Here is a 27,991-nt window from a genome sequence, read left to right as displayed (position 1 = left end):
ACTTTTTGCACCACTGGGAAAACATCAACAGGTGAACTGGCCGTTGTCTATGAGGGTAACATCGATCAAAAGTATCATGCGTTAACGTTGCAGATGTTACACTATAACACATTCACACCATATTTGACTAAACCACCCACAAGGTACGGTGCAAATAATACTGGTAATTCCCCTTGTGTGTAGGCGAGTCGAGTCATAAGCATAGATAAAAGGTTCCACGTGTGGTCTGTAGTCTTTCTGGTTAGGCTGCTGTTAGTTTAGTTCTACTTCCTCCCTGTGATCTGCCTGAAAACTGAAAACTCAAAAGTAAGTTAAGCATTTTATTACTCTGTTGTCATGTTCATATTCACACCATAAAATGATCGATCATGTGATCTAAATTAAAACCGACAGTGTCCATTCACGGACAAGCATACATTTCCTATAATGGATGTTGTAACCTCGCCTACTGTACATTTTAAACAACTTGGTGTGTATAACTTATTGAAAATGAAAATGTTGTTTGATCTTGTAATTAATTATGGTCAAAAACACGTGATATTATTATACAAGGAAATATTACATTTGTTATGTTATTTTGTTTTGCTATGAAATGTAATTATAATGATAACTAATACTTGATCACATTGATCTTTCTTTCTACATAGAGGACTATAGACAGTGGAATTTCTATAACTACTTGGTTTCTTCTCGGGTAAAAAACAACAACGTCGTGGTCACATTTACCGGAACGGAAGTGACGACTTTCTGAGGTATTTGTACAGACTCGCCTTTGATCCGAGATATTTCTTCCTGGAGGGTGAGTCACTGGTCTAATGACAGGAGGACAGGGACTTAACAGACCTTATTTAACCAGGGTTCCCCTTCTGCTTCTGTTGACTGTAATATTTACATATTATCCCCTGTAACCACGTAGCTACTTAGTTAGCAGTTATGGATAACAACAATGTTCTGACGCCATTTAGCTACACAGACAACACCCGCTAACGTTAGCTAGCTCGTTTAAAAAAAAGTTTCACCATCTCAGACAATTTGATACATGTTTGTGCACCACATTTAAAATGTGAAATCACAGCAGATACAAGTTGTACTGGAGGGGAAATTAAGCAATATGACTTCGTGCTCCATACAATGCCATTTTAACCTAACTAGCTGACTACCACTGTAGCAAGTCAACATATTTTAAAATATACGCGGTGTGTGCGTGTAGGCAACATTTTAAACGTGATCTGAGGGAAACACTACATAACTGGTATGATAAAATAGTCACTGTGTAGCTTATATGTGTCCTTTGTCTATTCATTTCCTCCCAATTCAAAAGCAGGAAGTGCTGAACCTGCCACACCAGCTGTTGTCTGAATATGTTTAACCACGTAGCGATGTAATGCATTTATTACAGGGAAAATCAACCAGTAGGACACATAGTATTAATGCGATGTTCCTCTGTCTCTCCCCTACAAGCCGCCACACCTGCTGTTGTCTAAATATGGAATTAGCTGTATGTAATTTAGCTGTAATTTGGACCCAGGAAGAGTAGACGCTGCCTCTGCACCAGCTAATTGTTGATCCTAATAAATACTACTACTATAACATTCTACTAATGTGATATTTCTGTCTCCCCTACAGGTGTTATCAACATTTCTGCAGTAAAGGAGGACAACTTTTACTCTCCCATTAAACCCTCTCAGACAGATACATTTCTTTGTCTGGTTAATCTCTGCTGCCATGGAGACGTAAACAACCCCAGGAGGGTTGTTCCATTCAGGGGGAGAGGGTTGACCAGCCATACCCAGGGCTGTGTGTGTGTGTGTGTGTGTTCTGTCCATATTCACCAAGTGGACAGAGTGGTGTGGCCTAGTCTGGTGGTTACAGGCAGACAGACACTTCTCTGTGGCTCAGACACGACTGACTAATTACTTCTTATAAAATAATCTGCTAAATGGCATATCATATTTTATTATAAGGTGTTCTGGCATATTGTGATATACTATTATGACACAAGGTTGGCAGTTTCTCTTCTGTAGGTTGTTAGTCAGATCAGTTCTGAAACCTTCAGTTTTATTTCCAGGCTGATGTGTGAGATGACGGGAAACGCATACTGTTTCCATCAATCACGTGTGTGTGTGTGTGTGTTCCCCCTGCCCTGGGTTACTCATCCCTCTCTCCCTGAGGAGAATGGCCCTTCCTTTTCTCTAATTCTACAAACTCTTCATCAAAAAACTCCATCTAGAAGCTAAATCTAGACTCTAATAGCTGTATATCTAGATTCTAGGCTGTCAATATCTAGACTGTCTACCCTATTTGTAAATGGACACCCTAGTCCATCTCCAGAAGAGCCCGTTCCTCATTGGTCTGTGTCGAAACGGCGCCCCAGTTGACCTGCAGTATAACAACTCCTCAGGTAGGCCTCACACAGACACAGACACGTTAGACACATATTGCAGTATGACAACTACTCAGGTAGGCCTCACACAGACACAAACACGTTAGACACAAGGAATCCTGTACAGAATAAATATATTCCAAAACATGCGTGTTTATGTCCTGAATACAAAGCGTTATGTTTTGGGGCAAATCCAACAACACATCACTGAGTACCGCTTCATATTTTCAAGCATTGTGGTGGCTGCATCATGTTATGGGTATGCTTGTCATCAGCATGGACTAGGGAATAGCGCAGCGGTCTAAGGCACTATATTGCAGTGTTAGAGGCTTCACTACAGACCCTGGTTCGATCCCTGGCCGTGATCGGGAGTCCCAAAGGGTGGCGCACAATTTGCCCAGCGTCGTCCGGGTGAAGGGAGGTTTTGGCCGGGGGGGGGGGGGCATTACTTGGCTCATTGCGATCTAGCGACTCCTTGTGGCGGACCGGGCGCCTGCAGGCTGACCTCGGTCGTCAGGTAGGCCGTCATTGTAAATAAGAATTTGTTCTTAACTGACTTGCCTATTTTAAATAAAGTAAAATACAAATTGTCTGGCTGGATTAACGTTGGCAGGCGCCTCATTCTTTTGAAGCAGACAGCAGTTGCTGCTATCATCCATGGACATTAGAAACATGGAAATATCTGTATGACGCACGAGTGAAAGAAACATATATTTGTTCTCATCACCGTATGACTCTGTCAAAAGACTGCTATTGTGAACCACTAATCTAATTTTGGCTTGGGGAATTCCTGTGGGTGGGATGGGAACTGTTAGTCTTGTTCGTCACCTTTGTTTTCTCTGTCTAGGTGTACCTGTTTTGTGTACTGTACCTTTTCTTAAAAATAATACAAACAAACATTTGAAGACAACAAAAAAGACCCGGGTCGCAAAAAATGACACAAAGTATGTGGACACCTGTTAGTTGAACATGTCATTCCAAGGTCATGGACATTAATATGGAGTTGGTCAACCCATTGCTGCTGTAACAGCCTCCACTCTTCTGGGAAGGCTTTCCACTAGATGTTGGAACATTGCTGCTATAACAGCCTCCTCTCTTCTGGGAAGGCTTTCCACTAGATGTTGGAACATTGCTGCTATAACAGCCTCCTCTCTTCTGGGAAGGCTTTCCACTAGATGTTGGAACATTGCTGCTATAACAGCATCCACTCTTCTGGGAAGTCATTAATATGGAGTTGGTCCCCCCTCTGCTGCTGTAACAGCCTCCACTCTCCCGGGAAGTCATTAATATGGAGTTGGTCCCCCCTCTGCTGCTGTAACAGCCTCCACTCTCCTGGGAAGTCATTAATATGGAGTTGGTCCCCCCTCTGCTGCTGTAACAGCCTCCACTCTTCCGGGAAGTCATTAATATGGAGTTGGTCCCCCCTCTGCTGCTGCAACAGCCTCCACTCTTCTGGGAAGGCTTTAATATGGAGTTGGTCCCCCCTTTGCTGCTATAACAGCCTCCACTCTTCTGGGAAGTCATTAATATGGAGTTGGTCCCCCCTTTGCTGCTATAACAGCCTCCACTCTTCTGGGAAGTCATTAATATGGAGTTGGTCCCCCTTTGCTGCTATAACAGCCTCCACTCTTCAGGGAGGCTTTCCACTAGATGTTGGAACATTGCTGCGGGGACTTGCTTCCATTCAGCCACGAGCGTTAGTGAGGTCGGAAACTGATGTTGGGCGATTAGGCCTGGCTCACAGTCAGCGTTCCAATTCATCCCAAAGGTGTTCGATGGTGCTGAGGTCAGGGCTCTGTGCAGGCCAATCAAGTTCTTCCACACCGATCTCCGATCTTCACAACCCATTTCTGTATAGACCTTGCTTTGTGCAAGGGAGCATTGTCATGCTGAAACAGGAAACTGTTGCCACAAAGTTGTAAGCACAATATCGTCTAGAATGTCATTGTATGCTGTAGTGTTAAGATTTCCCTTCGCTGGAACTAAGAGGTCTAGCCTGAACCATGAAAAACAGCCCCAGACCATTATTCCTCCTCCACCAAACTTTACAGTTGGCACTATACATTGGGGCAGGTAGCGTTCCCTTGGCATCCGCCAAACCCAGACTCTTCCGCTGGACAACCAGATCGTGAAGCGAGATTCATCACTCCAGAGAATGCATTTCAACTGCTCCAGAGTCCAATGGCGGCGAGCTTTACACCACTCCACCCGATGCTTGGCATTTCGTGTGGTGATCTTAGGCTTTTATTCGGCTGCTCTGCCATGGAAACCCATTTTCGTGAAGCTCCCGACGAACAGTTCTTGTGCTGACGTTGCTTTCAGAGACAGTTTGGAACTAAGTAGTGAGTGTTGCAACTGAGGACAGACGATTTTTACACGCTTCAGCACTCGGCGGTCCCGTTCTGTGAGCTTGTGTGGCCTACCATTTCGCTGTTAAGCCGTTGTTGCTCCTAGACATTTCCACTTCACAATAACAGCACTTACAGTTGACTGGGGCAGCTCTAGCAGGGCAGAAATTTGATGAACTGACTTGTTGAAAAGGTGGCATCCTATGACGGTGCCACGTTAAATGTCACTGAGCTCTTCCGTAAGTCCATTTTCCTGCCAATGTTTGTCTATGGAGATTGCATGGCACGGTGCTCGATTTTCTACACCTGTCAGCAATGGGTGTGGCTGAAATAACTAAATCCACTAATGGGGTGTCCACAGTTTTTGTATGTACAGTGCATTCGGAAAGTATTCAGACCCTTTCACCTTTTTCCACATTTTGTTGTGTTACAGCCTTATTCTATAATGTATTACATTGATTTAAGGGGGAAAAACAATCAACACAATACCTCATAATAACAAAGCAAAAACAAGTTTTTAGAAATGATTGCAAAAAATTAAAATAAGCTGAACACAGTTCCATAAGTATTCAGACCCTTTACTCAGTACTTTGTTGAAGCACCTTTGGCAGCGATTACAGCCTCCAGTCTTCTTGGGTATAACTCTACAAGCTTGGCACACCTGTATTTGGGGAGTTTCTCCCATTCTTCTCTGCAGATCCTCTCAAGCTCTGTCACGTTGGATGGGGAGTGTTATTTTCAGGTCTCAGAGATGTTAGATCGGGTTCAAGTCCGGGCTCTGGTTCGGCTTATCAAGGACATTGAGACTTTTCCCGACGCCACTCCTGTGTTGTCTTGGCAGTGTGCTTAGGGTCCTTGTCCTGTTGGAAGATGAACCTTCACCCCAGTCTGATGTCCTGAGCTCTCTTCCCCTCAAGGATCTCTCTGTACTTTGCTCTGTTCGTCTGTCCCTCGATCATGACTCGTCTCCAAGTCACTGAAAACCATCCCCACAGTATGATGCTGCCACCACCATGCTTCACCGTAGGGAATGGTGCCTGGTTTCCTCCAGACGTGACGCTTGGCATTCAAGCCAAACCATTCGATATTGGTTTCATCAGATTGAATCTTGTTTCTCGTGGTCTGAGAGTCTTTAGGTCCTTTTGGCAAAGTCCCAGCAGGCTGTCATGTGCCTTTTACTGAGGAGTGGCTTCCGTCTGGCCATTCTACCATAAAGACCTGATTGGTCGAGTGCTGCAGAGATGGTTGTCCTTCTGGAAGGTTCTCCTGTCTCTGCAGAGATACTCTGGAGCTCTGTCAGTGACCATCGGGGTTCTTGGTCACCTCCCTGACCATGGCCCTTCTCCCTTGATTGCTCAGTTTGGCCGAGCAGCCAGCTCTTGGAAGAATCTTGGTGGTTCCAAACTTCTTCCATTAAATAATGATGGAGGCCACTGTGTTCTTGGACCTTCAATGCTGCCGAAATGTTTTGATACCCTTCCCCAGATCTGTGCCTCAACACAATCCTGTCTCAGAGGAATTCCTTCGTCCTCATGGCTTGGTTTTTGCTCTGACATGAACTGTCAACTGTGGGACCTTAAATAGACAGGTGTGTGCCTTTCCAAATCATGTCCAATCAATTTCATTTACCGTAGGTGGACTCCAATCAAGTTGTAGAAACATCTCAAGGATGATCAATGGAAACAGGATGCACTTGAGCTCAATTTAGATTCTCATAGTAAAGGGTCTGAATAAGGTATTTCTGGTTTTTATTGTTAATAAATGTGCAAAAAAATATTAACCTGCGTCCACTTTGTCATTATGGGGTATTGTGATGTCATTATGGGGTATTGTGATGTCATTATGGGGTATTGTGATGTCATTATGGGGTATTGTGTGTAGATTGATGAGGAAAACATTTGAATTGAATACATTTTAGAATAAGGTTGTAACGTAACAACGTGGAAAAAAATCAAGGGGTCTGAATACTTTCCAAATGCACTGTATAGTGTACCACCTGACCTCTATATACTGTATAGTGTACCACCTGACCTCTATATACTGTATAGTGTACCACCTGACCTCTATACACTGTATAGTGTACCACCTGACCTCTATACACTGTATAGTGTACCACCTGACCTCTATATACTGTATAGTGTACCACCTGACCTCTATATACTGTATAGTGTACCACCTGACCTCTATACACTGTATAGTGTACCACCTGACCTCTATACACTGTATAGTGTACCACCTGACCTCTGTTATTATACACTGTATAGTGTACCACCTGACCTCTAATGTTATTATACACTGTATAGTGTACCACACACTGTACACACACTCACCTTACAGACACGCTGTACACACACTCACCTTACAGACATGCACCTTATAAAGTTGTGGTTTATTATTTTCTCCTCAGAGCTGTTCCGCATCTCGACCTTTGCCCTCTTCCCGACTGCAGCGGTAACAGAGCGCACCCTGGCCAGGGCAGGATGGTTCTATACTGGTGTTGGAGACAGGGTGCAGTGTTTCAGGTGGGTGATGGTTCTATACTGGTGTTGGAGACAGGGTGCAGTGTTTCTAATTGATATGTTCCTGCTCCAGGTGTAACGTGACATCTAATTGATATGTTGCTGCTCCAGGTGTAACGTGACATCTAATTGATATGTTCCTGCTCCAGGTGTAACGTGACATCTAATTGATATGTTCCTGCTCCAGGTGTAACGTGACATCTAATTGATATGTTGCTGCTCCAGGTGTAACGTGACATCTAATTGATATGTTGCTGCTCCAGGTGTAACGTGATATGTTCCTGCTCCAGGTGTAACGTGACATCTAATTGATATGTTCCTGCTCCAGGTGTAACGTGACATCTAATTGATATGTTGCTGCTCCAGGTGTAACGTGATATGTTCCTGCTCCAGGTGTAACGTGACATCTAATTGATATGTTGCTGCTCCAGGTGTAACGTGACGACGGAGGGATGGCAGACAGGTGACTGTCCTACCGAGAGACACAGACAGATGTCTCCTTCTTGCGCCTTCATCCAGAGTCTACCCTCTACTGCCAACCTCCTCTCCTCTTCTTACAGCGCCTTCTCTCCGCTATGCAACACGCACGTCATACCGGTGAGATCCTTGTGGTGATGATGGGGGTGATGGTGGTGGGGGTTATAATGATCCTTGTGGTGATGATGGTGGTGGGGGTTATAATGATCGTTGGGGTGATGGTGGTGGGGGTTATAATGATCGTTGGGGTGATGGTGGTGGGGGTTATAATGATCCTTGTGGTGATGATGATGGTTTTTGTGGTGGTGGGGGTTATAAGGATCCTTGTGGTGGTGGTGGGGGTTATAATGATCGTTGTGGTGGTGGGGGTTATAATGATCCTTGTGGTGGTGGTGGTGGGGGTTATAATGATCCTTGTGGTGGTGGGGGTTATAATGATCCTTGTGGTGATGGTGGTGGGGGTTATAATGATTCTTGTGGTGATGATGGTGGGGGTTATAATGATTCTTGTGGTGATGATGGTGGGGGTTATAATGATAGTTGTGGTGGTGGGAGTTATAATGATAGTTGTGGTGGGGGTTATAAAGATAGTTGGGGCGGTGATGGTGGGGGTTATAATGATAGTTGGGGTGATGGTGGTGGGGGTTAATGATAGTTGGGGCGGTGATGGTGGGGGTTATAATGATAGTTGGGGTGGGGGTTATAATGATAGTTGGGGTGATGGTGGTGGGGGTTATAATGATAGTTGGGGCGGTGATGGTGGGGGTTATAATGATAGTTGTGGTGGTGGGGGTTATAAAGATAGTTGTGGTGGGGGTTATAATGATAGTTGTGGTGGTGATGGTGGGGGTTATAATGATCGTTGTGGTGGTGATGGGGGTTATAATGATCGTTGTGGTGGTGGTGATGGTGGGGGTTATAATGATCGTTGTGGTGGTGATGGGGGTTATAATGATCGTTGTGGTGGTGGTGATGGTGGGGGTTATAATGATCGTTGTGGTGGTGATGGGGGTTATAATGATCATTGTGGTGGTGGTGATGGTGGGGGTTATGATCGTTGTGGTGGTGGTGATGGTGGGGGTTATAATGATCGTTGTGGTGATGGTGAGAGTTATAATGATCGTGGTGGTGATGGTGGGGGTTATAATGATCGTTGTGATGATGATGGTGGGGGTTATAATGAGCGTTGTGGTGATGATGGTGGGGGTGATGTCTAATAACGTGTGTTATCTCTCCTAGGTGTCAGGACCTGGCCCAGCACCCCTCCCCGTCTCTGCCCCGGTGTCCTGTGAACAGCCCAGTGTCTCACCCCCCTCTGGCCCACTGAGCTCCCGAGAAGTAGAGGACATGTAAGGCTCCTATTGGCTGTTTCTACGCTCCTATTGGCTGTTTCTACGCTCCTATTGGCTGGCTGCAAACATTTATTTAAACATTTTTTTGTCAAATATTCTTTGAAACCTTTCTGTAGATGTTACAAGAGAAATATTAAATAACTACTTTAATACATGAGACTAATAACTAGGGATGCGACAAATTAACAATTTTTCATAACTTTTAAGCCAAAACAAATATTTAAACGATAAGCAAAAAATTTGCAATGCAGATTATGGTCGTACCGCTGCTATTGCATGTGACTGCTAGTAGGCAATGAAGTTCTGTGTAGCACATTCATGGTTCTAGACTGGTAGGCTGTATTCGTGGTTCTAGACGGGTAGGCTGTATTCATGGTTCTAGACATGTAGGCTGTGTTCATGGTTCTAGACAGGTAGGCTGTATTCATGGTTCTAGACTGGTAAGCTGTATTCGTGGTTCTAGACTGGTAAGCTGTATTCGTGGTTCTAGACTGATAGGCTGTATTTGTGGTTCTAGACTGGTAGGCTGTATTTGTGGTTCTAGACTGGTAGGCTGTATTCGTGGTTCTAGACTGGTAGGCTGTATTTGTGGTTCTAGACTGGTAGGCTGTATTCGTGGTTCTAGACTGGTAGGCTGTATTCGTGGTTCTAGACTGGTAGGCTGTATTCGTGGATCTAGACTGGTAAGCTGTAGTACTGAGATGCAGTGCCTTAGACCACTGCACCACTCGGGAGCCCCGGGTGATGTAGTAACCAAAAAAAGTGTTAAACAAATCAAAATATATTTGAGGTTCTTCAAAGTAGCCAACCTTTGCCTTGATGACAGCTTTGCACACTCTTGGCATTCTCTCAACCAGCTTCATGAGGTAGTCACCTGGAATGCATTTCAATTAACAGGTGTGCCTTGTTAAATGTTCATTTGTGGAATTTCTTAACACGTTTGAGCCAAACGGTGCTGTGATAAGGTAAGGGGGTTATACAGAAAGACCAAGTTCATATTATGGCAAGAACAGCTCAAAATAAGTAAAGAGAAAAGACAGTCCATCATTACTTTAAGACATGAAGGTCAGTCAATCTGGAAAATTTCAAGAATTTGAAAATTATGAGCTCTAACTCAATAAAATCTTTGAAATGTTTCATGTTGAATTTATTCTGGTTGAGTATTTTTAACATACATACAGAACTGAAAATGAACCTAACTTTAACGTCTGAAAAATATATATTTTAAGCGTAATTTTGCTAACTGGGTAAGGGTTCAGATTTTTGGGAACACACTGAAAAGGAACTGTTTATCAGTCATCGCAGATTTGGATTAAAATGGCATGAGTTGGGTGTTCTGAATGAATGCATCTTAAGGTAAGGGCTGGAATTTGGTCTTGATGCTCGAACAGCAACATGGTGATCTAGATAATTACACTGCAATGCATAGTCGATGCACTACTTGCATGTGCATTGGCCGGGTTTAGATTCAACAGGGCCAACTGTGTTGTGAGAGGCTGGTCTTGGTTGAGGAAATGTAGGTTAGCTAGCAGTGTTTGTGCAGAAACTGACATCTGGCTGCACAGACGTACCTAATCTCGCCAGTTTGACTGTATCATGGTGGAGTAACTAACTAGATGAGCGTTGTATGTATTAGAAATTAGCAGCGTGGCGGTTTCCAAAAGTTTGGTGTTGACAATTAACTTTACTTAGCTAGCTAGCTATGCTTTATGGAAGAATGTACTGTAGCTAGGTAGGATATATTGTCAACATTGAGTTGTGGTTGTCTGAAAAAGGTGGCAAGTGTAATGTTCACTTTCAGAACTCTGTAGTCTCGTTGTTATCCGAGATATTGAGCTATGTTTTTGCAAGAAATTGTATTTTTTTTCCTAATGCTAACGACCAGGTAAGAACTCTGGTATGTGGTTCTCGGTAATGGCCGGATGGCTCATGACGAGGCAGGGAGTGGGTTGTGTATCTCCAATCAAGTTGACTTACAAAGTTTCCTTGACATTGGTGTCATTTTGGCTTAGATATGGTGGAAGGGAGATTTGGAATTAACATTGAGCATCAATCAATCCCCTACTATTGAAATCCAGAGTTGCGCTTCGCCTTCAGCAACCTACTAAGAAGTTGAATATTTAAAGTGGGGTTTTAATAATAATGTAGAAGGAGGACCACGGTGTAATGTGTTGTTTTACAGGGTCAGCCATAGTTGTACGGCCCACTATATCTGATGATGTGTCTGTAGGTCCCACCAGAGACCCCCTACCTGTCACAACCCCAGTATGAGGAGAGAGCAGGACCGTCTGGACTCCTTCCACTCCTGGATCCTGTCCATCATCACCCCCTCTGAGCTGGCTAAGGCTGGATTCTATTACCTGGGACAGGGAGACCGCGTGGCCTGCTTCACCTGTGGAGGACAGGTACTATACTACTGCTACATTTTACATGTTAGTCTGTTAGCAGTTCCACAGCCACTTAAAGTACTAATTATATAAACTCAGCAAAAAAAAAGAAACGTCCTCTCACTGTCAACTGCGTTTATTTTCAGCAAACTTAACAAGTGTAAATATTTGTATGAACATAAGATTCAATGACTGAGACATAAACTGAACAAGTTCCACAGACATGTGACTATCGGAAATGGAATAATGTGTCCCTGAACAAAGGGGGGGTCAAAATTGGAGGTCGACCGATTAATCGGCATGGCTGATTAATTAGGGCCGATTTCACAACAATCGGTAATTGTTATGATTACATTATAATCCACGCGGAAACTGCGTGGCAGGCTGACCACCTGTTACGCGAGTGCAGCTTCAAAATTACCTTGAGGGTGCAATGAGCCACTAGCTAGCATTAAACTTATAAAGAACAATCAATCTTCACATTATCACTAGTTAACTACACTTGGTTGATGATATTACTAGGTTAACTAGCTTGTCCTGCGTGGCATATAATCAATGCGGTGCCTGTTAATTTATCATCGAATCACAGCCTATTCCATAAAATGGAGCTCTATAGGAGAAAGCCCTGCCTCCAGCTGTTTGCTTAGGAATTCTAGGGACAATTAGGAGGCCTGCGTCTTGTGACCGTAGCGTACGTGTAGGTATGTACGGCAGGACCAAATCAGAGAGATAGGTAGGAGCAAGCCCATGTAATGCTTTGTAGGTTAGCAGTAAAACCTTGAATCAGCCCTTGCCTTAACAGGAAGCCAGTGTAGGGAGGCTAGCACTGGAGTAATATGATCAAGTCTTTTGGTTCTAGTCAGGATTCTAGCAACCTTTTTTAGCACTAAATGCAGTTTATTTAGTGCTTTATCCGGGTAGCTGGAGAGTAAAGCATTGCAGTAGTCTAACCTAGAAGTGACAAAAGCACGGATACATTTTTCTGCATCGTTTTTAGATTAGTGTCATTTTTTTTTGTTCAACGTTACGAAGATGGAAAAAAGCTGTCCTTGAAACAGTCTTGATATGTTCTTCAAAAGAGAGATCAGGGTCCAGAGTAACGCCGAGGTCCTTCACAGTTTTATTTGAGACGACTGTACAACCATCCAGATTAATTGTCAGATTCAACAGAAGATCTCTTTGTTTCTTGGGACCTAGAACAAGCATCTCTGTTTTGTCCGAGTTTAAAAGCATAACATCCACTTCCTCATGTCTGAAACAGAGGCTTCCAGGTTAGTCCATTTTGGGGATTCACCATGTTTCATTGAAATGTGTGTCGCCTGCACAGCAGTGAAAGTTGACATCACCAAGAGGTAGAATATATAGTGAAAACAATAGTGGTCCTAAAACGGAGCCTTGAGGAATATCGAAACGTACCATTGATTTGTCAGAGGACAAACAGAGATTAACTGATGTGTTTCCGACAGATAAGATCCAAACCAAGCAAGGACTTGTCCTCATAGACCAATATGGGTTTCCAATCTCTCCAATGTGATGATCGATGGTGTCAAAAGTGGTACTAAGTTCTTGGCGCAAAAGTGCAGACGTAGAGCCTTGGTCTGACACCATTAAAAGTAAATGTACCACCTTTACAAATGCAGCCTCTTGTACTATGATGGTCTAAAACCAGATTGGAGCATTTCGTATTGATTATTTGCCTTCAGAAAGGCAGTGAGTTGCTGTGTAACAGCTTTTTCAAAAACATTTTAAGGGAGATTGCATCTTTGTCATTTAAAATATATATATACAAACATACATACAGTTGAAGTCGGAAGTTTACATACACCTTAGCCAAATACTTTTAAACTGAGTTTTTCACAATTCCTGACAGCTTAATCCTGGTAAAAATTCCCTGTTTTAGGTCAGTTAGGATCACCACTTTATTTTAAGAAAGTGAAATGTCAGAATAATCGTTGAGAGTGATTTATTTCAGCTTTTATTTCTTTCCCAGTGGGTCAGAAGTTTACATACACTCAATTAGTATTTGGTAGCATTGCCTTTTAAAATTGTTTAACTTGGGTCAAATGTTTCAGGTAGCCTTCCACAAGCTTCCTACAATAAGTTGGGTGAATTTTGGCCCATTCCTCCTGTAGGGGGAGGGTCCCAAAGACCCTCCCCATTATTGATTAAGGGGACCTTAAGATTCATATGTTTTGCTGCAGGCCTTATAATAAGACACTTGCTATAGGCCTTATAATAAGACACTTGCTATAGGCCTTATAATAAGACACTTGCTATGTATCTGAAAACTCTGCCACTATACGTTGCACAAGCGTCTATATTAGTCATTGTGTTAAGCTCTGGCTGTTGTGAGAGTGTGATTGCAGGCTGGGTCTGAGTCAGACCGAAACTAGATAAAGAGAAGTAACAACTCTGGTTTTGACATTTTGTTCTTGTGACACAGTGGACAATCCTAATAAATTCACAGAAGCTACTGTACTCGGTTTCTAAATGTTCTGTTAATGTGAATTAGCATATTCTAAATGTTCTGTTAATGTGAATCACCATAATCTAAATGGTCTGTTAATATGAATTACCATAATCTAAATGTTCTGTTAATGTGATTTCTGTCATTCTGAGCACCGTGGGTGGACACCCTAATGCATATGGGTCTGTTACGTTTCTCAAAAGGCGGGTAGATGAAAACCTTCCTGGTCACTTTGTCCAGAGAGCGAGAGATATGATTGATTTAATCTTTTTCCTCTCTGTGTGTCTCTAGCTCAGTAACTGGGAGCCAGGAGACCGGGCCGTGTCGGAGCACCAGAGACATTACCCCAACTGTCACTTCGTCAGAGGAGACCGGGCCGACAACGTGTCCATGGCGGGCGGGGCTAGAGGTGTAGGAGTGCCCCCCGGGGCCCCTGTCTCCAGCCCCCCAGGTCTCAGTAACGTGTCTAACCCAGCCATGCAGCAGCGTGAGGAGAGGTTGCTGACCTTCGTCCACTGGCCCATACGTATCCCCGTGCGCCCTGACCAGCTGGCCAAAGCAGGGTTCTACTACGTCGGTGAGAGAAAGACTCAGCATCTGTATTCCAATATAACATTTAGTTAACATGTAGTTTATACTTGTTTTTGTTTAACAGGTAAGTCATTGGCAAGAAAAATTCCCTGTTAGTATCCCCATAGACACTGTTCCTGTGATCGGAGGAACCTTGGAGCTCCTGCTGTTCCCCTGGGCTTTATCCAAACATTTAGCAGTACCTCCTAATCTGACCCTGTGTGTGTGTTGCAGGGCGTGGTGATGCAGGGCGTGGTGATGGTGTTTGTGTGTGTTGCAGGGCGTGGTGATGCAGGGCGTGGTGATGGTGTTTGTGTGTGTTGCAGGGCGTGGTGATGCAGGGCGTGGTGATGGTGTTTGTGTGTGTTGCAGGGCGTAATGATGATGGTGTGTGTGTGTTGCAGGGCGTAATGATGATGATGATGTGTGTGTGTGTGTTGCAGGGCGTAATGATGTGTGTGTGTATGTGTTGCAGGGCGTAATGATGTGTGTGTGTGTGTGTGTGTTGCAGGGCGTAATGATGATGTGTGTGTGTGTGTTTGTTGCAGGGCGTAATGATGACGTGAAGTGTTTCTGCTGTGACGGGGGTCTGAGGTGCTGGGAGTCAGGTGACGACCCCTGGGTGGAGCACGCCAAATGGTTCCCTAGGTAACCACCCCTTACAGCGTTGCCAGATTACATGTGTGTTAGTGACAAGCTGATTGAACAACTGGAAAATAGTACTGGACCGAGCCAGTAGTCAGCTCTCTGAACTGGTCAACAAATAGTACTAGACCGAGCCAGTAGTCAGCTCTCTGAACTGGTCAACAAATAGTACTAGACCGAGCCAGTAGTCAGCTCTCTGAACTGGTCAACAAATAGTACTAGACCGAGCCAGTAGTCAGCTCTCTGAACTGGTCAACAAATAGTACTAGACCGAGCCAGTAGTCAGCTCTCTGAACTGGTCAACAAATAGTACTAGACCGAGCCAGTAGTCAGCTCTCTGAACTGGTCAACAAATAGTACTAGACCGAGCCAGTAGTCAGCTCTCTGAACTGGTCAACAAATAGTACTAGACCGAGCCAGTAGTCAGCTCTCTGAACTGGTCAACAAATAGTACTAGACCGAGCCAGTAGTCAGCTCTCTGAACTGGTCAACAAATAGTACTAGACCGAGCCAGTAGTCAGCTCTCTGAACTGGTCAACAAATAGTACTAGACCGAGCCAGTAGTCAGCTCTCTGAACTGGTCAACAAATAGTACTGGACCGAGCCAGTAGTCAGCTCTCTGAACTGGTCAACAAATAGTACTGGACCGAGCCAGTAGTCAGCTCTCTGAACTGGTCAACAAATAGTACTGCACCGAGCCAGTAGTCAGCTCTCTGAACTGGTCAACAAATAGTACTGGACCGAGCCAGTAGTCAGCTCTCTGAACTGGTCAACAAATGGTACTGGACCGAGCCAGTAGTCAGCTCTCTGAACTGGTCAACAAATAGTACTAGACCGAGCCAGTAGTCAGCTCTCTGAACTGGTCAACAAATAGTACTAGACCGAGCCAGTAGTCAGCTCTCTGAACTGGTCAACAAATAGTACTGGACCGAGCCAGTAGTCAGCTCTCTGAACTGGTCAACAAATAGTACTGGACCGAGCCAGTAGTCAGCTCTCTGAACTGGTCAACAAATAGTACTAGACCGAGCCAGTAGTCAGCTCTCTGAACTGGTCAACAAATAGTACTAGACCGAGCCAGTAGTCAGCTCTCTGAACTGGTCAACTCACTCATCACCTTCAGACTGGATTACTGCAATGTCTGTGTATTAATGTGACTATGGTAACCTGCCAGTATATATTACTGTGACTATGATAACCTGCCAGTATATTTTACTGTGACTGTGGTAACCTGTCAGTATATATATTACTGTGACTGTGGTAACCTGTCAGTATATATATTACTGTGACTATGGTAACCTGTCAGTATATATTACTGACTATGGTAACCTGTCAGTATATATTACTGTGACTATGGTAACCTGTCAGTATATATTACTGTGACTATGGTAACCTGTCAGTATATATTACTGTGACTATGGTAACCTGTCAGTATATATTACTGTGACTATGGTAACCTGTCAGTATATATTACTGTGACTGGTAACCTGTCAGTATATATTACTGACTATGGTAACCTGTCAGTATATATTACTGTGACTATGGTAACCTGTCAGTATATATTACTGTGACTATGGTAACCTGTCAGTATATATTACTGTGACTGGTAACCTGTCAGTATATATTACTGTGACTGTGGTAACCTGTCAGTATATATTACTGTGACTATGGTAACCTGTCAGTATATATTACTGTGACTGTGGTAACCTGTCAGTATATATTACTGTGACTGGTAACCTGTCAGTATATATTACTGACTATGGTAACCTGTCAGTATATATTACTGTGACTGTGGTAACCTGTCAGTATATATTACTGTGACTGTGGTAACCTGTCAGTATATATTACTGTGACTGTGGTAACCTGTCAGTATATATTACTGTGACTGTGGTAACCTGTCAGTATATATTACTGTGACTGTGGTAACCTGTCAGTATATATTACTGTGACTGTGGTAACCTGTCAGTATATATTACTGTGACTGTGGTAACCTGTCAGTATATATTACTGTGACTGTGGTAACCTGTCAGTATATATTACTGTGACTGGTAACCTGTCAGTATATATTACTGACTATGGTAACCTGTCAGTATATATTACTGTGACTATGGTAACCTGTCAGTATATATTACTGACTATGGTAACCTGTCAGTATATATTACTGTGACTATGGTAACCTGTCAGTATATATTACTGACTATGGTAACCTGTCAGTATATATTACTGTGACTGTGGTAACCTGTCAGTATATATTACTGACTATGGTAACCTGTCAGTATATATTACTGTGACTATGGTAACCTGTCAGTATATATTACTGTGACTGGTAACCTGTCAGTATATATTACTGACTATGGTAACCTGTCAGTATATATTACTGACTATGGTAACCTGTCAGTATATATTACTGTGACTGGTAACCTGTCAGTATATATTACTGACTATGGTAACCTGTCAGTATATATTAATGTGACTATGGTAACCTGTCAGTATATGTTAACCTCTAGGTGTCAGTACCTGCTCCAGGAGAAAGGTCAGGAGTTTGTCCATCAGATCCAGGCTCGCTTCCCTCGGCTCTTTGAACAGGTAACACCTGCTTCTGTCTATACACCGTATTCACACCCTAACATCAATGACCTGTCTATACACCGTATGCACACCTAACATCAATGACCTGTCTATACACCGTATTCACACCCTAACATCAATGACCTGTCTATACACCGTATTCACACCCTAACATCAATGACCTGTCTATACACCGTATGCACACCTAACATCAATGACCTGTCTATACACCGTATTCACACCCTAACATCAATGACCTGTCTATACACCGTATGCACACCTAACATCAATGACCTGTCTATACACCGTATTCACACCCTAACATCAATGACCTGTCTATACACCGTATTCACACCCTAACATCAATGACCTGTCTATACACCGTATTCACACCTAACATCAATGACCTGTCTATACACCGTATGCACACCTAACATCAATGACCTGTCTATACACCGTATTCACACCCTAACATCAATGACCTGTCTATACACCGTATTCACACCCTAACATCAATGACCTGTCTATACACCGTATTCACACCTAACATCAATGACCTGTCTATACACCGTATTCACACCTAACATCAATGACCTGTCTATACACCGTATTCACACCTAACATCAATGACCTGTCTATACACCGTATTCACACCTAACATCAATGACCTGTTTATACAATCATATATTGATTAGGTGTGTATTGATTAGGTGTCTGGTAGAACATTGTGATGTGAATAAAGATCCATCATCTGACTGATCTGAACATCAGTCGAAACAGGAAGTTAACTCTCCTGGCTCCTCCCCCTACAGCTCCTGACCAATGGGGACAGCATCTCCAGGGAGTTTGTGGACCCACCAAGTGAGTAACAATTAAAGTATTTGGACACTTGGTGTCTTGACAATATATAACAAAACAATTCTAATAATATATTAATTTATTATTGTATTTTTTTTAATATAGTAGCTGCTGTGTGTTTACAGCTAATTAACTGAACACCTGACTTTACCATCTTACTTATAGCAAGTTAACTAAACAGGCAGAATAATAACTAGGTGTTGTAGGAAAACAGACTAAACTCTGACAACATCCAGAGATGAAGAACACACTGTTGTAGCAACGCTTGACAGTTTCATTCAAATGTGTGAATCGTTCTGCTCAGCGAGGTGAAGAGCGGAAGAATTGCGGGAATTAACCCGAGCCTCGGTTTTATTGCCTGGAGAAAGCAGGGCTTCCAGTACCTTTCATTGGGCTTGTCAGGCGTGATGATTTTAGAGCTCTTCATTATGGGGTGGTCGAGATACACTCTCCATAGCTGTGTTGTAACGAGTGACCCACTGAAAGGGAACTACCGGTTTCCATAGCAGCAACCATAACGCTAACAGTTTCTCTCTCTCTTCCCTCCCTCCCTCCTCCTCTCTCCCTCCCTCCCTACCTCTCTCGCTCACCCCTCCCCCTCTAGTGGTGAACCTGGGTCCAGGTGAGGAGCGGTCGGAAGATGCAGTGATGATGAACACTCCGGTGGTTGTGTCGGCTCTAGAGATGGGATTTGAGCGAGGCCTGGTCAAGCAGACGGTACATAATCTAATTATATTCCATGACGCTGAGTGACTCATTTTTTTTCTCTCCCATACACACAGAAAGCGTATATCTCTCAAATTCTATGCACAAATTTGTTTACATCCCTGTTAGTGAGCATTTGTCCTTTAACAAAATAATCCATCCACCTGACAGGTGTGCAGTTTTGTCACACAACACAATGCCACGAAGTCTCAAGTTTTGAGGGAGCGTGCAATTGGCATGCTGACTGCAGGAATGTCCATCAGAGCTGTTGCCAGAGAATTTAATGTTAATTTCTCTACCATAAGCCGCCTCCAACATCGTTTTAGAGAATTTGGCAGCTTGTCCAACTGACCTCATAACCGCAGACCACATGTATGGCGTCATGTGGGCGAGCGGTTTGCTGATGTCAACGTTGTGACCAGAGTGGCCCATGGTGGGGTAATGGTATGGGCAGGCATAAGGTACAGACAACGAGCACGACGGCATTTTATCGATGGCAATTTGAATGCACTGAAATACTGTGATGAGACCCTGAGGCCCGTTGTGAGGCCATTTTGTTTTTTACGGTATCCGTGACCAACAGATGCATATCTGTATTCCCAGTCATGTGAAATCCATAGATTAGGACCTAATGAGTGTATTTCAATTGACTGATTTCCTCATATGAACTGTAACTCAGTAGAATCATTGAAATTGTTGCATGTTGCGTTTTTATATCATTGTTCAGTGTATATTTCCATTAATCTGTAGTGATACCTCATCCCGTGAACGGGACCGTTGTCATCATCTGACACTAATTAGCATAACGCAACGGAAATATTCCTATTCATGAAAATCACAAGTGAAATATATTGGAACACAGCTTAGCCTTTTGTTAATCTCCCTGTCATCTCAGATTTTCAAAATATGCTTTACAGCCAACGCTAGACAAGCATTTGTGTAAGTTTATCGATAGCCTAGCATAGCATTATGTCCAGCTAGCAGCAGGAAGCTTGGTCACGGAAATCAGAAAAGCAATAAAATTAAATAGTTTACCTTTGATGAACTTCAGATGTTTTCACTCACGAGACTCCCAGGTAGACAGCCAAAGTTCATTTTTTCCCAAAATATTATTTTTGTAGGCGAAATAGCTCCGTTTGTTCTTCACGTTTGGCTGAGAAATCGCCCGGAAATTGCGGTCACCACAACGCCGAAAAATATTCCAAATTAGCTCCATAATATCGACAGAAACATGGTAAACGTTGTTTAGAATCCATCCTCAAGGTGTTTTTCTAATATCTATTCGATAATATATCCGTCGGGACAATTCGTTTTTCAGTAGGACCGATTGGAGTAATGGCTACCTCTGTATTTTACGCGAGAATCTCTCTCGGAGCCGCAATGTGGCCGCCTACGGCTATTCTTCAACAGAAATGTGTAAAACTACGTCACAATGCTGTAGACACCTTGGGGAATACGGAGAAAGCGTAATCTGGTTGATGGCACATTCACAGCTCAATAGGGACGCATTGGAACGCAGCGCTTTCAAAACCTGGTGCACTTCCAGATTGGATTTTTCTCAGGCTTTCGCCTGCAACATCAGTTCTGGAAACGTTAGTGTTTTCTATCCAAAGCCTTTTCATTTTTTTCATTTTTCCAAAAATGAAAATACTGCCCCCTAACATCAAGAGGTTTTAAGCAGAGGGACTCACAGTCTTGTGTGTCTAATCTACAGGTCCAGAGTAAGATCCTGACCATCGGAGAGAACTACAAGACGGTCCAGGAACTGGTCTCAGACCTGCTGTCTGCCGAGGACCAAAAGAGAGAGGAGGAGAAAGAGATGCTGACCGAGGAGATGGCTTCTGGTACGGCTGATGGGAGGGAGGGAGGGGAGATGCTGACCGAGGAGATGGCTTGTGGTACGGCTGATGGGAGGGAGGGAGGGGAGATGCTGACCGAGGAGATAGCTTCTGGTACGGCTGATGGGAGGGGAGATGCTGACCGAGGAGATGGCTTGTACGGCTGATGGGAGGGAGGGGAGATGCTGACCGAGGAGATGGCTTGTGGTACAGCTATTATGAGGTAGAGGAGGAGAGATGCTGACCGAGGAGATGGCTTCTGGTACAGCTGATATGAGGTAGAGGAGGGGAGATGCTGACCGAGGAGATGGCTTCTGGTACAGCTGATATGAGGTAGAGGAGGGGAGATGCTGACCGAGGAGATGGCTTCTGGTACAGCTGATATGAGGTAGAGGAGGGGAGATGCTGACCGAGGAGATGGCTTCTGGTACAGCTGATATGAGGTAGAGGAGGGGAGATGCTGACCGAGGAGATGGCTTCTGGTACAGCAGACGTCTGTTTCTAGGGTTCAAATCAAATTGTATTAGTCATATGCTTACACAGCGGGTGGATACCAAGAGCTGAATAAATACACAACGAGTAACGATAACTTGGCTCTATATACACACGGAGCACCAAGTCAACGTGCAGGGGTATGAGGTATGTACAGTACCGGTCAAAAGTTTGGTGTCACTTAGAAGTTTCCCTGTTTTTGGTCCATTAAAATATCATCATTCAGAAATACAGTGTAGACATTGTTAATGTTGTAAATGACTATTGTAGCTGGAAACATCTGATTTCTAATGGAATATCTACATAGGCGTACAGAGGCCCATTATCAGCAACCATCACGCCTGTGTTTCAATGGCACGTTGTGTTAGCTAATATAAAGTTTATCATTTTAAAAGGCTAATTCATCATTAGAAAACCCTTTTGCAATCATTTTTAGCAAAGCTGAAAACTGTTGTGCTGATTAAAGCAGCAATAAAACTGGCCTTCTTTAGACTAGTTGAGAATCTGGAGCATCAGCATTTGTGGGTTCGATTACAGGCTCAAAATGGCCAGAAACAAAGACCTTTCTTCTGAAACTCGTCAGTCTATTCTTGTTCTGAGACATGAAGGCTATTCCATGCAAGAAATTGCCAAGAAACTGAAGATCTCGTACAACGCTATGTACTACTCCCTTCACAGAAGAGTGTAAACTGTCCCTAACCAGAATAGAAAGAGGATTGGGAAGCCCCGGTGCACAACTGAGCAAGAGGACAAGTACATTAGAGTGTCTAGTTTGAGAAACAGCCGCCTCACAAGTCCTCAACTGGCAGCTTCATTAAATAGGACCCGCAAAACGGGTTTTCCTTTGCCCATCCTAATCTTTTCTATTTATTGGCCAGTCTGAGATGTGGCTTTGTCTTGACAACTCTGCCTAGAAGGCCGGCATCCCAGAGTCGCCTCTTCACTGTTGACGTTGAGACTGGTGTTTTGCGGGTACTATTTAATGAAGCTGCCGGTTGAGGACTTGTGAGGTGTCTGTTTCTCAAACTAGACACTAATGTACTTGTCCTCTTGCCCTCCGTTTCCTGTAGTCCACGATCAGCTCCTTTGTCTTGCTGACGTTGAGGGAGAAGTTGTTGTCCTCTGGCTTGGCCCAGTTAATAAGGTTCTGGTGCCAGACTCCAACTGAATCGAATGCCAACGCTCTCTCCCTCTCCCAACGCTCTCTCCCTCTCCCAACGCTCTCTCCCCTGTCTCTCCAGATGGTAATTCGTTCCTGAAGAGACACCAGGCAGCGTTGGTCCTGCGCCTGAAGAGTGTTGAGTCTGTCCTGGAGCACCTCCGAGAGCAGAATGTCATCAGTACGTCTTCACACTACTGAAATACTACTACAGTACTAACGAATATTATATTATTATTTATGTTGTGAAGAGTGTTGAGTCTGTCTTGACGTTCTGTTCCCTGAGGAGGTTCATCAGTATGTTACTAATACATGGTATATACTACAAGCTGCTACTACTACAATATTAATGTTTAGTCGGTCCTGGAGCGCCCATCTTTATATTATTACAAATATACTACTACATGTTGAACTACTAGCTACTACTACAGTACTATATTGGTGTTATGATACCTCTACAGTAGGTGAAGAGTACAGTGGTCTCCAGGGCCAGTCCTCCCAGCAGCAGACAGCCAGACTTGGTTCTGACCCCTGTCTCTTCAGGTGGAGAGGAATACAGTGGTCTCCAGGGCCAGTCCTCCCAGCAGCCGACCTCTAACCCCCTGACCTCCTAGGTGGAGAGGAATACAGTGGTCTACAGGGCCAGCAGCTGACCTCTAACCCCCTGTCTCTTCAGGTGGAGAGGAATACAGTGGTCTACAGGGCCAGTCCTCTCAGCAGCAGACAGCCAGACTGATAGATTTGGTGCTGACCTCTGACCCCTGTTTCTTCAGGTGGAGAGGAATACAGTGGTCTACAGGGCCAGTCCTCTCAGCAGCAGACAGCCAAACTGATAGACTTGGTCTTGACTAAAGGGAACGCAGCAGCTGAGGTCTTCAGGAACTGGATCCAGAAGAACGATGTCTACCTGCTCAGAGACCTTATGGGTAAACCTTACTTCTGACCTTTCAACTCTTACCTCACACCCTAACTTCTTTTCCCCTTACCCTAACCTGCTAGAGACTTCACCTTGAACATCCCTCACTGTGGCTCGCCCTAGTCCCCTAACTCCTAGTCCCTTTACTTCCTAGCTCCCTAACTGCTAGCTCCCTAACTTCTAGTCCCTTTACTCCCTAGCTCTATTCTGCTCCTAATCCTCAATTTCCTAAGACCCCTAGCTCCCTAAGCCCTAGTTTCCTAATGCCTAGCTCCCTAACCCCTAGTCCCTTCTGCTCTCAACCCCTAGTTTTGGAATCCTCAGCTCCTTAACCCCTAGTTTTGGAATCCTCAGCTCCTTAACCCCTAGTTTTGGAATCCTCAGCTCTTTAACCCCTTGTCATGGGGTGTGCAGCTCCAGCCTTCCAGGTTTGGGAAGGATGGTGGGATGTGTTGTATCGTTCTGAGCTTGTCTGTGGGAATGATTGGTGGGTAGATCAGGGGTCAGGCACACAACTGATCTAGGTCAGCCTACTAAACCATCAGATTGACCCATCCTTGTATATAAAGGTTATTTTACAGCTCAGGGCCATGCTGAGCCTGAGTTATAAAGTATAATCTAGTTAGTCCCACTTCTTGCAGCCCAGCTCAGTTCAGTTAGTCCCACTTCACCCAGCTCAGTTCAGTTAGTCCCACTTCACCCAGCTCAGTTAGTCCCACTTCACACAGCTCAGTTCAGTCTAGTTAGTCCCAATTCACACAGCTCAGTTCAGTCCAGTTAGTCCCAATTCACTCAGCTCAGTTCAGTCTAGTTAGTCCCACTTCACGCAGCTCAGTTCAGTCTAGTTAGTCCCAATTCACTCAGCTCAGTTCAGTCTAGTTAGTCCCACTTCACACAGCTCAGTTCAGTCTAGTTAGTCCCACTTCACGCAGCTCAGTTCAGTTAGTCCCACTTCACCCAGTTCAGTTAGTCCCAGTTCAGTTAGTACCACTTCACCCAGTTCAGTCTAGTTAGTCCCACTTCACCCAGTTCAGTTAGTCCCAGTTCAGTTAGTCCCACTTCACCCAGTTCAGTCTAGTTAGTCCCACTTCACTCAGTTCAGTCTAGTTAGTCCCACTTCACTCAGTTCAGTTAGTCCCACTTCACCCAGTTCAGTCTAGTTAGTCCCACTTCACCCAGTTCAGTTCAGTTAGTCTCACTTCACCCAGTTCAGTCTAGTTAGTCCCACTTCACCCAGTCTAGTTAGTCCCACTTCACCCAGTCTAGTTAGTCCCACTTCACCCAGTTCAGTCTAGTTAGTCCCACTTCACCCAGTTCAGTCTAGTTAGTCCCACTTCACCCAGTTCAGTCTAGTTAGTCCCACTTCACCCAGTTCAGTCTAGTTAGTCCCACTTCACCCAGTTCAGTCTAGTTAGTCCCACTTCACCCAGTTCAGTTCAGTTTAATTTCAAACTTATGTTTAATTCTTGTTCTCATTGACCCTTTCAGCCCAGGCAAATGAAGCCTCATCACCAAGTCAAGATCTCTCAGGTAGATATATATATATATATATACACACACACTGCCTGGCTATAGACACACACACTGCCTGGCTATAGACACACACACTGCCTGGCTATAGACACACACACACACACACTGCCTGGCTATAGACACACACACACACACTGCCTGGCTATAGACACACACACACACACACACTGCCTGGCTATAGACACACACACACACACACTGCCTGGCTATAGACACACACACACACACTGCCTGGCTATAGACACACACACACACACACACTGCCTGGCTATAGACACACACACACACACTGCCTGGCTATAGACACACACACACACACACACACACACACTGCCTGGCTATAGACACAAACACACACACTGCCTGGCTATAGACACACACCCTGGCTATAGACACAAACACACACACACACTGCCTGGCTATAGACACACACACACACACACACACACACTGCCTGGCTACACACACACACACACACTGCCTGGCTATACACACACACACACACACACACACTGCCTGGCTATACACACACACACTGCCTGGCTATACACACACACTGCCTGGCTATACACACACACACACACACTGCCTGGCTATAGACACACACATACACACACACTGCCTGGCTATAGACACACACACACACACACTGCCTGGCTATACACACACACGGCCTGGCTATAGACACATACACACACACACACGGCCTGGCTATAGACACATACACACACACACACTGCCTGGCTATAGACACACACACACACACTGCCTGGCTATAGACACACACACACACACACTGCCTGGCTATAGACACACACACACACACACTGCCTGGCTATAGACACACACACTGCCTGGCTATAGACACACACACACACACATCTCTACATACAGGGCTTTTTTCTGCTTGTAGCTTTGGCTTAGATACCTGCTGGCCTGTGGAATGAGGCCTTGGAACTGGGATGGATGGGCGGGGTCAGAAGTGTCATCCTATGGGAGGGGTTTAATCTCCTGAGAGCTGCTATTGGCTGTCAGCGGTGATTGAGTGGGTGGTTCTGAGGCCTCATTACCTCGCTCTACCCTGCACTAGTAAGAGAGCGGTGTGTACGTTACCATGTGTCAGTCGGTGTTTGGTGGTGTGACTTGGTGTTTGTGTGGATTTGTCTCTGTCTGTTTGTATGCTCATCACACGCTACATGTCAGACAGCACTGGCCCGATTTTTGAAACAAGGGTGAGAGATGCGTTTGCCATAGAGATCTGTCATTTAGAAAATTACACTGATTTTCCAGATGGTGGCGCTATAACCATCAGTTGAAAATGCTAACTTTGAAAGGTGACGCCCCTAACCCCGTTTGATCCAAAGTCGTGAAAATCAGCACATAGGACCCTCTCTTCACAAGGAACACGTTTTCCTCGGGTCCACCAAGAAGGATTCAACGGCATTTAGAATGACAACACTACTCATCTGGCACCGAATTAATGATCTGCGGCATCTATGGACAATGGTCTCTCAACGCAATACTTCCCAGACTAGTACCTAAAACGACATGGCTTTTATTGACCAATATGTATTCACGTGGGCTGGCATTTAAATCAGTCAACGATATTCGTATTGTAACAAAATGTGGTACACATGCTTACCCCATAATGACGAAGCAAAAACAGGTAGGTTCATCACTGACGGCCCCAAGGGGAGCCCTGCATCTCTGACGGCCCCAAGGGGAGCGCTGCATCTCGTGACGGCCCCAAGGGGAGCGCTGCATCTCGTGACGGCCCCAAGGGGAGCGCTGCATCTCTGACGGCCCCAAGGGGAGCGCTGCATCTCTGACGGCCCCAAGGGGAGCGCTGCATCTCTGACGGCCCCAAGGGGAGCGCTGCATCTCGTGACGGCCCCAAGGGGAGCGCTGCATCTCTGACGGCCCCAAGGGGAGCGCTGCATCTCGTGACGGCCCCAAGGGGAGCGCTGCATCTCGTGACGGCCCCAAGGGGAGCGCTGCATCTCTGACGGCCCCAAGGGGAGCGCTGCATCTCTGACGGCCCCAAGGGGAGCGCTGCATCTCGTGACGGCCCCAAGGGGAGCGCTGCATCTCGTGACGGCCCCAAGGGGAGCGCTGCATCTCGTGACGGCCCCAAGGGGAGCGCTGCATCTCGTGACGGCCCCAAGGGGAGCGCTGCATCTCTGACGGCCCCAAGGGGAGCGCTGCATCTCTGACGGCCCCAAGGGGAGCGCTGCATCATTCAAATCCCCAAGCCAGCAAGGTGGAAAACGCTGCCGTTTTGCCTTTGAGCAAGGCAGTTAGCCAACAACAACTGTTCCCTGGGCGCCGATGACGTTGATTATGGCCCCCTGCACCTCTGATTCAGGAAGACACATTTCAGTTGAACTGCTGAGGCATCCTCTTTCCCTTCCTGTTTACTGTTGTTTTTCACTTTGCATCTCTATTCTTCCCACTCCATCTCCCTTCCCCCACTCTCCTCCTCTTCCTCCCCCCTCCTCCCCTCCAGACCTGCCGATGGAGGAGCAGCTACGGCGCCTGCAGGAGGAGCGGACCTGTAAGGTGTGTATGGACAAGGAGGTGAACATTGTCTTCATCCCGTGTGGTCACCTGGTGGTCTGTAAGGAGTGTGCTCCCTCTCTGAGGAAATGTCCCATCTGCAGAGGACTGGTCAAGGGCACCGTCCGAACCTTCCTCTCCTAGAAGACGAACCAGGCTTGATGTTAGGCGCTGGTAGATCTGTACCATTTGTGAAATAAAATAAATATAAATCAAGTGTT

At 45.0% G+C, this 27,991-nt stretch overlaps 1 protein-coding gene across 5 annotated transcripts; it reads left to right on the top strand.

Annotated features, from left to right (window-relative positions):
- On the top strand, nt 1–27,986 carry LOC139387892 (baculoviral IAP repeat containing 2). Of its 5 annotated transcripts, none has more exons than XM_071134229.1 (17): nt 1–306; nt 648–752; nt 1,627–2,401; nt 7,139–7,253; nt 7,682–7,847; nt 8,967–9,076; nt 11,310–11,484; nt 14,225–14,510; nt 15,052–15,151; nt 17,653–17,731; nt 18,526–18,574; nt 19,176–19,288; nt 20,991–21,120; nt 22,848–22,946; nt 23,539–23,691; nt 25,170–25,211; nt 27,721–27,986. In XM_071134229.1, the coding sequence occupies exons 3-17, from the start codon at nt 2,308–2,310 to the stop codon at nt 27,912–27,914; spliced, it is 1,905 nt and encodes a 634-aa protein (XP_070990330.1). In that variant the 5' UTR covers nt 1–306; nt 648–752; nt 1,627–2,307; the 3' UTR covers nt 27,915–27,986. The 5 variants fall into 5 exon arrangements, 4 of the variants coding, with proteins under 4 accessions (XP_070990330.1, XP_070990331.1, XP_070990329.1 ...); XR_011629230.1 differs by having other exon boundaries at nt 163–306; nt 23,442–23,691; XM_071134230.1 differs by having other exon boundaries at nt 163–306; nt 7,181–7,253.
- The last annotated feature ends 5 nt before the right edge of the window (nt 27,987–27,991 follow it).

This window comes from Oncorhynchus clarkii, chromosome 29 (genome assembly GCF_045791955.1).
Source record: "Oncorhynchus clarkii lewisi isolate Uvic-CL-2024 chromosome 29, UVic_Ocla_1.0, whole genome shotgun sequence".
Lineage (NCBI taxonomy): Eukaryota > Metazoa > Chordata > Actinopteri > Salmoniformes > Salmonidae > Oncorhynchus > Oncorhynchus clarkii.
The sequence above is the reverse complement of the archived record's forward strand: the minus strand, read 5'-3'. Positions and strand labels throughout refer to the sequence as shown.

Bases quoted from the DNA above. Each gene is read 5' to 3' on its own strand.
- LOC139387892 (XM_071134229.1), top strand. From the start codon at position 2,308: ATGGACACCCTAGTCCATCTCCAGAAGAGCCCGTTCCTCATTGGTCTG. The intron at 7,254-7,681 runs GTGGGTGATGGT...TTGCTGCTCCAG, and splicing joins GACAGGGTGCAGTGTTTCAG to GTGTAACGTGACGACGGAGG. The intron at 9,077-11,309 runs GTAAGGCTCCTA...ATGTGTCTGTAG, and splicing joins TCCCGAGAAGTAGAGGACAT to GTCCCACCAGAGACCCCCTA.